Genomic DNA, 14096 nt, shown 5'->3' with positions numbered 1-14096 from the left:
GAATTAATCCTGTTCAGATTAGATTTATAGCTAAAAAATGAAACGTGATAAAATCTTACCAGCAGTTGCCATCGTTTGTTGAGTAATAAATGTAAACAAATATAGTTTGCCGCTGATTAAATCAGCACAGAAATGCACTCAAGTATACATGTCGGCATAACACATCACAACCGGAAAGTTCATCATGCATGGCCCATTTGTCGTCTGCTCAAATCCTTGAAATCCTATCCTGTTTCCCTGTTCAAGTCTGAGTAAACTCTAGTATACTGGACCAAACGTCTGCTCACAATACTTTCGTGTAAAATCCAGTATAACCCTATCAAACTTTCATTATATATTTAAATGTATTTCCACGCCATGTTATACACAGGTTAGCTTGTCCTTTGCTTTTTGAATTTGAATTTCATGATCCTGACCGCACCGCAGGTCAAGTGATGAGAATGAATTGTTAATTTGGGTCTAGGTCACTTCGGTCAAATGAAACATTCGCTCAAACCTTTCACTTACTCCGGGATTCAGAACACAAAGTTGAACAAACTGTGACAATATCCATCTAGGTAAAACTAGAGTCAAATCGTGGCCGATTTAGGTCTGATGTAAATCTGATGTTTGTAGATGACAGTCCAAAGTCTCGGTCTTGTTTAGGTGATGTGATACTCGTCAATGTTACAGTCACCTTGAGTGTCTTTTCTCGTCATCTGTGAAAGCCGACCACACTTCTATCTGTCAACCCATACCCCATTTCATTAGCTATCCAATTTCTCACCCCTGCACCCGAAATTCAACCACCTTTATCAGCCAAGTTAAACAATTTATGGATATAATTATCCCTCGGAAAAGAAAACACACCTTTAAATTACTCCATTTCAATCTGATTCGGTATGCATTTATTCTAACAATGAATAAAAAAAACCTATTTAAGAAAAAACTTGACAATGTTTGACAATCAGATTAAGCATTGTGCACTATGAACACGGCGCTTTACAGGTAACTAAAGTTGACACATACATTTGAGAGTGAAACCACTTCAATTTGAACAATATACACTTTTGTAATAGAAATAATCGTGTGTTATATTGTAATTAGATTTTATGGTATTTGAATTTGAGAACATTTTAGGCACCATAGAATGCATATAATGCGATTAAGCTGAAGTTAATTAACTTTAATCAAATAGTTTATATATCTCATTTCAATACCAACTTGGGAAGGTAACATAATTTTTAAAGATTCTATTTTTCTAAAATCCAATTGTGAATAATAAATGAAGACTTATTATATTTAAATGCAAAAGAGACAGTTAACTATTAGTGCTGTTATGTAGACATTAAACCAAAACTTATTTATTTTATTTCAAACCTAATGTTGAAAGAATCTTCTAACAATTCTATAACTATCAAATTTATTTACTGGTGAGTTGTAGACAAAGTTTAACCTAACAAGTCATTTACAGATAATTAACAGGTGACGTCAGCTGGTGTCAATATTTACCTGTATACTTTTACCTCCGTCTGATTTTTACAATAAACATGATAATCTGATATTTCTTTAACTTAAAAGTCATGAAATGCAAAAACAAATATCAAAAGGTTTACAAAGATTAAAATCTTAACTGGGTTTTCTTTTTCAGGAAGGAAGTTGTGATGAGAATCTTATCTGTTTCCAGGTGAGTCATCGTTGAAGTTTTGAATTTATCCAGGTAAACTATGCGACAGATATACACATTAGCGTTATAGGGAATGGTAAACAGTATATACCTTGATTTTGTCACAGACAACTTTGGAGTTTTATTTCACACCTACATAAATTCAATTTACTCAATCTAAATGTTAATATTTTGCAAAAGTGGATTTATACAAGGTATTGAAAAAAGCCAAAAAGGCCCCTTTGAATTCCTTATGAAATTTGAATGAGTGACAATTCGATTCCAGGGCAAGACCGACATGGGTAACATTATATATGCCCCGCCCTCCTCCACCCCTGCCCTCATTTCATGGGTGGAATGTACATTTAATTCAGAACAGATATTGACCACTATAGATTACTTGTGCTCTGCAATATACAGATATTGCTGCATGGACATTTTTAATTAGTAAATTGATGAAGAGAGAATTCATTTTATAAATCTTGTGACCAACATAAAAAAACATACAATCTATTTTTAGTAATACCTCGCAGTTTTTTTTTTACATCATAAATAACATTTTACATTTCGATGGTTATACAAAGAATGTTGATGATTTACTGGAAAATTATGTCATAAAAACATTTTACATTAACCATAAATGTTAAGTAATTTTGGAACCAGGAAATATGAAATAGGCAGAACGGTAAATTGTTTATTATGTACGGCGACATCCCATAATTAAACCCAGTCAATAACGAGTTGATACAACCATGAGGTTTTCTGGTTTGTTTCTCCTGAATAAGTGCTCCTGATGTAACAGGAAATTCTATAATATACTGTACCAATCTTGTTTTACAATTATCTAATAGAAATGCCAGTCTTGTTGGATGATTTCTCCATGAAATATTTTCATGTTATTCATATTAAGTCAGTGATATTTGGATGATAAAATGATCATTATTTATGGTAATATGAACGTAAAATAAAACTATCCTCATCATAGTTGCTTTTTGTATATCCATGCATGCACAATAATTAAGAATAATCATTCTTCTATATCCATGCAGATTTAATCTGAATTTGATATTATTTGTTTATTTATATTTTTTCATAACAACATAAAACAAACAAGATATGATTATAAAGTAGAAAATTCTTATCACAATGACACAAAGTGCACTCAATCAATAAATGTATCATTTTTGACAGATTAAGACGTTTATTAGTATAAATACAGTATTGTTGTAATTCTATAATATACACAAGCTAATGATATATAGCTCACTTAAGTATCACTTTTTATGGGTTGTGTAACACTCCACAAAAGTAAATGACTAATTTTCGTCTGGTGTATTGCATTTCTTAAACAAACACTTGATTGCTTAAGGCCAAACAATTTTAAATCTGTGGTTCACCTACAAGTGAATTAACTGTAAATGAAAAATATACATCTTTTCTTACTATGAAACTTACTGACACTTTTTTTTTTTATTTAAATTTTGGAAAAAAAAAAAAACCCACAATTCTCTCTTAAAATATCCAGGTAAATTGTAGAGCACAAAGTTTGATTTTCCTTGACATTATTTTATCCTTTTTGAGTACATGTGAACTTAATTAATACAAAGCCTAAGTAATGAAAATTTGACATTATGATTGATATTGACGAATTACTTGTATGCCAACTATTACGCCTTCATAATTCCCATAATCAAAAACATCTCTGCATATTTTGTATTAATATTTAAATGTTTTAAACCTAATTAATTAATCTTAATTACCATGCTTATAATTATCCTAAATAGGCTCTATAATAACATCCAAAAACTCCATTAGGATTATTTTATTGTTGTCAAATATTTAAAGAAACTAACTTTTTTATAATGAATTGATTTAAAAGGGGATTTAACATACATTAATTAAGCAATTTTTTAATACATTGAAATTTTGAAAATTGTGTGATCAAAGGGAACAAACTCTTGCAAAAAATGAAACCCTAAAATATTTATCATCAAAGAGTAACACACACCCAAAATTAAAATCTACATTCTAAAATTTTTACTTCTAAAGAATTGATTTAAAAGTTGCTGAAATTTTATAAACTTCATCTAATTTTTTTTACCTTATAATTAAAATTACTAGTTATATAGATTTCAATTATGTATTTTACAATTAAAACATAGGGACTATACAGTTAAAACAGTCTTTTTGTACACATTTTTTATAGCCCAATATAAAAAAAATCATATGAAGGCTTGCAAGATGATTTAGATACATTAAAGGTTTATACTACATTAATGCATATCTATATACAATTGACATTATTTCTGAAGTTAAATAACATTATATCTCATATGGGTTTAAGTCTTTCTTTTGGTCAATACTTTAAACGATAACTTAGATATAGTGGGCAATATATCTCCTTGTAGAGACAGGTAAAGTAAACAAGCGTACCTGTAAATAACACACCTGGGAGGGAGAGAGAGATGACAGGTAAGATACCTATACATATCACACCTGTACAATCTCAGGTGACCTGCCCTGTCAAAATAGTCATGATGGCCTTTAGCTTTTGATGTCTCCATTTACTAGATGTGTACAAAACTTTCACTCTATAATTCAAGTTCAAATTACAAACTTTTAAAGTATAAATTTCTCATGATAAAAAATCTGTAGCTGCCAAATTTCATAATTCCAGACACAGAAGTTTTTTCATTGAAATCTGGAATTATGAAGTTTTACACATAGTTTGGAACATTTAGATATAAAATCAAGGTTTCCAAAAGTATAATAATACAATAAACATAAAAGTTCACAAAAAGCCAAGTCAATATTTCAAACTCATAATTACAAAATGAAACTGTGCCATCTGTAAGGCTATTCCAAAGTCTATATTTATGTCTTGTAATTTGTATACATATATATATACTTCAAAAGGTAAGGTTATTACAAACAGAAAACATAGCAGTCTGAATTATAATCAACGAAAAATATATCATAAACATATTTCACCTTTTTTATTCAAGGAAGCCACATCAATCAATTATCATATCTAGCATAAATACCTGTAAATCTTGCTATTGCTGGCATCATTAAGATGTAAAATCCAAATTGGGAAACAGTAATACCACATGTGCAAAGAGTTTGTTATAAACTCATAAATAACGTCACACTTAAAATTCTCAAATTTTCCTATCACACATGCTGCCCATCACAGCCCTATACAGGTACATGTTTACACCTGGAGGGATGTAGCTAACTCCTTCCCTCCAGGTAACTCAGGACACACTAATTGACCAGTATCCTAGCCTCTGTTCCTCACCAACACTAACGACAGGTATGTAGAGATCAAAGAAAACATTATGATTGTATTTGAACAGGTGTTTTAATAAGATGGGAGTAGACCCCTTTATCTTATCAGCGTACAGGTAAACTATACCCCCAAATATCCAGGTACCTATTATCTTATTCCAACATCTCATAGCTCACAGATTACACAGGTAAGGTTTCACTTTTAATGCTCCGAGCAGGTGAGCCATTTTTTCGCTGTCTACATCAAAGGGTATCAGAAAGATATTATATGATATACAGGTGAATTATCTTATATCATAATCTGTTTCATAAGAAAATATACCTGTGGGTGGCTTGGCTACTCTAATCACCCAGGTAAAGGATGTTAATTACAGGTAAGAGGCTGTGTAGTGTACAGGTAAGATATAAGGGCCGTTAGCCCTTAGTGGGGACATCTTAATGACATCATAAAATTGACAAGTTTCTTGTTAGTCTGGCTGTAAAATTGACACATTTCTCTTTATCCCGTCTGAAACCTAATTTATACAATCATGATATGACAAACCATCATTAAAAAGACCATTTTTTCTGATGTATAAAATGCATTTCAGGTTTATTATTTAAATGAATTTATAATACAAAATGTTAAATATGAAAATTAAATAATAATGGGTGGTCCCATGTTTAAAGTATGATTTAGCAATTCCTTAATTATATATATGAGGTTATAATATTAAATAGATTTGAATTAATATATAAATATATTTTATCAATTGATGTTCACATTTATCATATCTTTTTTAAAATTACAGGTTAAATATACATGTATTTATCATATATATATTTAGTAAACGAAAATAACAGGAAATTAATTAAATTGATATCAGACACCTTGAAATTATTTGATTAATTTAAATATCTATTATGAACACATTTAAGTTCATCTCATTTAATTTTAGCAAGAAATAAATTACTAGTGAAAGTTTTAATGGTCTTCTGTTCCTATTCTAAAAGAAGCTGTAAAAGCGCAATTAAAGACTGGGTAGCAAACCATCTGCTCCATGTTATAAAACCTTGTCAGCATCATTATAAAACAGACATTAAACAAATTTTATACGTTTGAATTCAAATTTTAAATTGTATTTATAGACCCTCAAGAGAGTGGTTAATTCAAAATTTAGTCAGTTTCTTTACCTTTACAAATAATGATCCCTCAAAGATATTATTTTTATCTTATTCTGATACGTGATTTAAATCATACATTTCATATGAATTTATGATTCTTTTTTTTTGGTAATACCTGAGGTTATGTGGTGTCGAAAGAAAACATAAAATCACATGTAAAATATGTAATCTGAAGTCGGTGATCAAGCCCTAAAATACAACAAAAGAGTTGTATCTGTTGTGAGTTTAACAACATCTAGGGGATCAGACCTACACCAAATGTTGTGTACGCAGGATTAGCGGGGATAAAGGTCTTTGTGTTCATGGTCCAGTAAACGACAAACAATTGATGACCACTATAATCTGTAACATCTGCCGAAATCTACGCAAAGGACACCAGCGTGAAACAGATCACGTTATCAATTTTATCATTCATGTTAATATATTGCACCATTAAACTATTGATTCCTTCAAAATTTCTTTTCATTGGATATTGACTCCGCTTTTGACCACTTCATCATCATAGTTCAGTGAGGTTGGATAAAGAGTGTGATAAGAGAAATTTGTTACATTATGATGGTGACACCAGTTGGCATCTATATTGACTATGAATGCCATTTAAATACAGTTCATTGCCCCATAAAACATAAATGACCATGGACAACTGTCATCAGTTTCGTGGCCTCTCACCTGTGATTGACTCAATAACGACAGACTACATTGTCATCATCCTAAAAAAATTAACCCATTCTGTTTTACAAAAAAAAAATCTGTAAAGGCTAAAAGTATTGTCATTTTGTTGATTTTTCAGCTTAACTAATAGACCATGAAGTTAATTCAGTTATAAACGGATATGTACAGATAGTTTCTATCATATATACAACTGAATCGAGAATAGCTTAACACATTAAAGGGGAACAACTCTTTCAGAGTTAGAATCATTTCCACACACTCTCATGTCCTCAATCTATTTTTGCTTAAAACAATTAATAGATTCAAATTACAAAATGTTTCCAGAATGTATGGTATAATATGTTAGTATATTAAAACAACAAAACACTACTAAAAATTATGATGTAATTGTGTGTAACATCAGTTTCAACATGGGAGCCAACATGTCAGGCCAACATCCTAATGTACTGTACATTACTGGTAAAGTGCCCTATCTAGTATTATCTAATATACAGCAGTCTATTAACATAATCTAATATAGTTTTATTAGGTCAGGAAATTTGACCTTGATATTCTGACTGTGAGATCATACTGAGTTTCTAAGTGGGAGGCCTACAGAGAGAGAATGATGGAAGGGGAGGGGGGGCTTGGGGAAAGTGTATATGTAGCAACTAAGTGGTGAGCTCATTTCTTAGGATGGGCTGGGTTTTCAAGGTTCACATGTATTTATGAGTATGATACAAAAACAAAAAAGTTAATTTCACAAGAGATATTTTTTTTTCTAAATTGCTATGTAATTTATAATAACCTCCTATATATAAATCATACTAAATATTAAACGTAATATAGAAGCATCCATCAGATTATATATATATATATGCTTTACTTGTAAGCTTAACTGAGTCATGATTTACAAATATTGATATTACCCTCTATATTGCCACCACTGTTCTATTATAATGGTGACAGAATGAGATGTCACTATCATGCACATTGACAGCTGAAAAGTACATTTCAAAGTAGATGGAGTTGTACTCTATATACCTGCATAGTTATTCCACAACCAATTTCATAATGGGCAAAATCAACCAGTCATATATTTAAAAAAAAAATATATAAAAAATCCATGTTGCAGACATGAATTCAGCATACGTACAGCAACCTATATATACCTAACAGGAAAAATACGTACAGCAACCTATATATACCTAACAGGAAATCTGTATCAGTTGACACAGATCTGACTTACTTACCATCAAGTAACCCTTTTAACTCCCAAATATCCCAGTCATAATTCCTATTGTTCTCTAAGGAATCCAGTTTCACAGATTTGAGTTCAAACACCAAACAAAAACTATATATTCTGCAGGAAAAATTGGCTCAGTTGCTTAAAAACCCATAAATAAAGCAACAACTGACTTCAGAACAAAGAAACTGTAAAGATCAGTGTTGTTCACTGGTCAAGCGATGGTCAGTATCTCTGTCCAGTATGGTTATCTTAGATTTAGATGAAAACAAACACAGCATGTCCAAGACACATGTTCTCAGACAGACAAGAACCAGGAGTTGAGATTTTGTCTGGACAAGGGGCTGGGAATGTATCCCTAAGGACCCAGGGAGATCTGAAGTAGTGTTGAACAGATAAGGTTACTGTTAAATTGCACAGGGGGTACAACAAAGACCAGCTCCGGTCACTATCATGGTGTCCAGTTGTTTATGGTAGGAACTGACCATTGTAAACACATGCATTATAGTGTCATCTTGATGACCACCAACAAACTGACCCTTCAACCTACCTCAGTGGTCAATTTCGTGTGGTCATTAATGTTGACCATTGGTACTTAGAAACCAATCACTTGGTTAGTTGGCCTTTAAATCAATAATTGTACTTAGTGACCTATTGGTCGATTGAAAATTGGACTAAATTAGAGAGTACTTACAGAATGGACAATATCACTTGACCACTACATCTTCTGTTAACAACCAGAAGCTAAAGGAAGAAACCATTGTTGGTCATTTATATCCAATCATGGTCCAAATGACCAGTTCTGAGGTCAGTGTTTAAGTGTTTATGACCTAGCTGGCTTTGAGAGTTGGTCACAATAAACTACACATTTCATTTCAGCCAGGTGTTTAAAATTATAGAGCAAATACTGACCAATGGTATTGACCACCAGAACACTTTCTTATTTGTTTTGACCAATTCAAGCCAAACATTCTTAATTGACTTAAGTGAGCGGTGGAGGTCAGTATGACACTGCAATGGTCAGTAAGATTGCTTTACTGATAAAAACTTCTGACTCAAATGGTCAGTTACTTAGTGGACAATCTATATAGTGTCTAAATGCTTGACCCTTTAAGGCATAAACATTATCTAACCATGTATGTATACAGTTAAGCTATCACACGTTATCAAAGATTACGCAAGTGTATTATTTATGAAAAATTCTGACATTATTCTTTACTTATTTCAATAATACCTTTGATCACGACAAAAAATTGAAATACATTCTTTTGTAATTTTTTACCATTCTTCTTTTGCTTTGATCAAAGGGGAGATTACTCATCACATAATTTCATCTTCAGAAGATTTTGCAGACTTAATCAGAAATACCTGACCTGAAAGAGGCCACCCTAACCACAGAAAGCTCTATGTAGGAACGTGTTGGATGTTTGTGGATTAACTTTTAATTGATACAGGTATATACAATGATTATACCCTAAGCTGATAACAAACAGATCGTCTGTGAGTGGCTAAGACCTTTGCTCAGAAAAGCTATAAGGATAGGTTTCTCTATTGTTGATCTATCTGGCTTAATGGGAAAGTCGTATGGGGGTCACAGAATGGTAAACATTGCCATCCATTAATGTATTGTTAAGGTTATAGCAAGGTCTTACCTTATTACAAAGGTGATCACAATAGACAGGTTTAAGGTATGGTCCCAAAACACAGGTGGTCGTAATACACAATGGTCTCTATAGACAGGTTTAATGTGTGGTCCCAATATGCAGGTCATCACAATAAAAAGTGATCTCTAGACAGATTTAATGTGTGGTCCCAATACACAGGTGGTCACAATAGACAGTGGTCTATATGGGCAGGTTAAATGTGTGGTCCCAATATACAGGTCATCACAATAGACAGTGGTCTATATGGGCAGGTTAAATGTGTGGTCCCAATATACAGGTCATCACAATAGACAATGGTCTCTATAGACAGGTTTAAGGTATGGCCCAAATACACAGGTGATCATAATAGACAATGGTCTCTATAGACAGGTTTAAGGTATGGCCCCAATACACAGTGTTCTCTAAAGACATGTTTAAGGTATGGCCCCAATACACAGTGTTCTCTAAGGACAGGTTTAAGGTATGGCCCCAATACACAGGTGGTCATAATAGACAGTGTTATCTAAAGACAGGTTAAATGCATTGGCCTAATACACAAGTGGTCATAATAGACATTGGTCTCTGTAGACAAGTTTAATGCATGGGCCTAATATACAGGTGGTCACAATAGACAGTGATCTCTATAGACAGGTTTAAGGTATTTGACCATAATAACCATGGTCACAATAGACAGTGATCTCTATAAGATGGTTTAATGTGGTCTCAATACTGTCAGGTAGTCATAATAGACAATAATCTCTGTAGACAGGTTTAATGTGTGGCCCCAATATACAAGTGGTCACAATAGACAGTGATCTCTATAGACAGGTTTAAGATGTAACCTCAATATACACATGATCACAGTGTAGATAGATTAGTAGCCACCATTGTCATTGAAAAAGATGGAGATATATAGACGTGTGGTCATTTTATACAGGTGACCACTGTAGACAGTATAGGTTTCCATAAACAGATAATCCTAATACACAGATAGTCACTATTAGAAATATGATCACTTTAGAGAGGTAATAAAAAGTCATATGGCCATTATAGACAGGTAGTCACTATAGACAGGTGATCATAGACTATAGGTGGCCACTATTGAAAATTGATCACTATAGACAGGTATACAATAGACAGGTGTTCACATTTACTCAGAGGACCAAAAACATATTATCATAGAAGTTGTTCTATTGACAAGTATATGGATATTAGAGACCCCATTCGCTCCACAATCTTAAAAGTACTTGCAAAACGATTTGTCATTATATGAAGTTATTCTGCTTCCTTGATTGAAAGTGTTGATCACTAGTATAGATTAATATACTGTCATAGTCCTGATCAATTCCACCTAGGTGTTTACGCAGGAAGAATTGGCCAGGTAATGGTTTAGATGGTTTTCAACAGGTAATGAGTGTCATATTTTATCCATCTAAATGTAACAATTATTTTTGTCCCTTTTCTGCTAGGATGTCATCCCTGCACATTCTGACTGTTGACTTATTTTAGCACTGGTCCCACAATCAATACCATGTGTCTGGGCCTAATATAGAAAATTGTAAGAAGGTCAATGTTGTAAGGAAAGATGTCGCTATAAATATTGTTACCCTTTCATCTTATAAATCTCATCTGTCTGATTGAAACATCAATACAGGATTGGTAGAGATCAATAAGGCACTATAGTAAATAATCAATAGTATATAAACACCATCAGTGACAACACAGCCAGGTCAAGTATGGTTAGCTTAACTCTGATGAAGGAAGCCTGTAGCTTCAGGATGTAACGTATAGTTAGTTTAATTCTGACAAAGGATTATATTTAGTCAAGCCAGGCTGAACCTGCAGAAAGATGGTAAAGTATTGTTAGCTTAATTAACACTTTGACAAGAGAAAATGAACCTGCAGTTAGATGGTAAAGAAGCGTGGTTAGCATGACAAAGATAGAGAGAAGACCTTCAGCTCTGAGAAGTTAACGCATGGTTAACTTGCAAACCAAAGAATCATTAATACTACTACAGAATACATTGTCTTCAAAATTTGCAATGCTACCTTTGTAAGTTGACTAATCATGTTGTTATATAAAGTGCATATTAAACACCATATCTGTCAATGACAGTGAAACAGACATCAGGTTTGATAGCGTTACACACATTATAAATCAATACTTATCAATGAACTACATTAAAACTGGGATTTATGACAACCTTAATGTATTCAATATTTAATGAATTACACTCTCCCTGTACATGGGGCTGTTTTCCCCGAATCTCCATATGCAATGAGTAATTAGTATAGCTATAATCTAAAACATTTCACCATAACTTTAACTCAATGGTAGGCTGGTGATGATTATAGTACTATTAACAGCTAAGGTCATTTTAGGAGAGTCTCCCCTGTACATAAAAGTATTAAAAGGGTAAGGTAATTGTGTGTGTTTTGGTTTTGATACCTTAAGTTATGTAGGTGTATACAGTTGATGCCAAAGGGAACCCAAATTACCAATAGATAGTTGATGCCAAGGGCCCGTTAAGTTACCTAAATAAATACAGTTGATGCCAAAGAAGAGACCCTAGTCACATAAAGATAGTTGATGCCAAAGAAGAGACCCTAGTTACCTATATATAGTTGATGCCAAATAAGAGACCCTAGTTACCTATAGAGAGTTGATGCCAAAGAAGAGACCCTAGTTACCTATAGAGTTGATGCCAAAGAAGAGACCCTAGTTACCTATAGAGAGTTGATGCCAAAGAAGAGACCCTAGTTACCTATAGAGTTGACGCCAAGAGACCCCAGTTCCCTATAGAGAGTTGATGCCAAAGAATAGACCCTAGTTACCTATTGATAGTTGATACCAAATAAGAGACCCTAGTTACTTATAGAGAGTTGATGCCAAAGAAGAGACCCTAGTAACCTATTGATAGTTGATGCCAAATAAGAGACCCTTGTTACTTATAGAGTTGATGCCAATAAGAGACCCTAGTTACCTATAGATAGGTGATGCCAAATAAACCCTAGTTACCTATAGAGTTGATGCCAAAGAGACCTCTAACTACAGTTGATGCCAACTGTTGACCCCTAGATAAATTGTAGATATAATTAATACTGTATGATTCTCATAGTAAGGACATGTTAGCTGACAATGTGTGTATCCCTATAAATATGAAATGAACATTGATATGACACCTGTGTTCCATTTCAGCTGACTGACAGAGTGACATTTACATGTAACTAACTACCAACATAGGCCATGTCAAGTCTATGTACATGTGTACATATCGCAGCCAAGCTAAAAGCTTCTCAGGGCTAGCTTTGAATTTCTTAATAAAAAAGGTATAAATGAACATCTTAGAAAAGGAGCTTTTTATATCTACATAACTTTGGTCGTCAATTAACAATTTTTGTCCTAATTCACAAAACGATGGCCATTTCAAAGACATCTTTTCCTCAAACACATAATTCATTGCAACCATAAATTACTAATATTGAATGGTTAAATGAGAGTAAAATCAATCTCGGTTTTGTTTTGAATTTTGAAACATAAAGTTCTCTAAGTAGACTGACAATCGTCTTTCGTCTCTTTCTAACCTGCCTTCAAGCTGAGCATTGGCTAACATTACCTGAACATCATATATACGATACATACCTCAAATCTGCAGAATTAGATAAAATCCATTTTGTAACGGTTCATAAATAAATATCCATCCTGGAGAAATAAAGGTATATATCCCAAACACAATCCTATCACACAATTTGATGAACAGAGATGAGATATCGTTGTTTATGTTGCCTTACACAGCATCCTCATCCATAGCGTGACCCTAACAATGTTTCTCTGGTAGACCTCACCATCAACACTGACTTTACTAGCCTGGAGTACAATGTGTATACACTTGCTCGGTGAAGCGACAACTTTATACCCGATCATTAGCTTTCCATCTCAATGGAACTTCGCCTCTAAATGATCACAGACCTCATGTTAGAAAAAAAAATAAAATAGAAAAACACACACATTGATTTTCAAATTGACACAGTTACACTGTTGTAGCTAGCGGGCTTCAGAGCTGTCGGAGTTTCACCACCAGCGACAGCTGAGAGACGAGAACTCAGCCGATACAGCTGGCACGATTCAATTGTTATGTTCTCCAAGAGGTTCAGTCCAGCAGAAAAAAAAGAAGGGTCACTTTCGGCTAGTAGTAGGGTCACGTCTTTTTCCAATTATCTTGAGAGAGAATCCAGTTCATGGATGTCGTACCCCAAATTACAGGAGCCGTAAAGCTTGTAATTTCCGTAAAGATCCTTTGCAATCATTCACAATGATTATAAAATTCAGCTCCCATGAGATTGAATATAGGTTATCGACCTTGCATGGGGTCTATAGATAAAATGTCGGTCTATATAGGCATATAATACCCCATGTCATTAAACACAGCCTATTATTAATTGTGACAGCTCCAGA

General features: G+C 33.3%; 1 protein-coding gene across 9 annotated transcripts in view; it reads right to left on the bottom strand.

Moving 5' to 3' along the window:
* Positions 1-14096, bottom strand: part of LOC138326489 (neuron navigator 2-like) — a 458029-nt gene that overhangs the window by 122080 nt on the left and 321853 nt on the right. The window contains exon 1 of one of the 9 annotated variants that reach the window (XM_069272624.1): positions 4690-4853. The exons of 7 other annotated variants lie outside the window; for them this stretch is intronic. In XM_069272624.1, the coding sequence (XP_069128725.1) occupies positions 4690-4717 (28 nt within the window). In that variant the 5' untranslated portion in view covers positions 4718-4853. Of the gene's footprint in view, positions 1-59; positions 711-4689; positions 4854-14096 lie in introns of those variants that run through there. One more of the 9 variants, XM_069272630.1, reaches the window with a different exon arrangement.

This window comes from Argopecten irradians, chromosome 1 (genome assembly GCF_041381155.1).
Source record: "Argopecten irradians isolate NY chromosome 1, Ai_NY, whole genome shotgun sequence".
NCBI lineage: Eukaryota > Metazoa > Mollusca > Bivalvia > Pectinida > Pectinidae > Argopecten > Argopecten irradians.
This window is presented reverse-complemented; position numbering and strand designations above follow the sequence as displayed.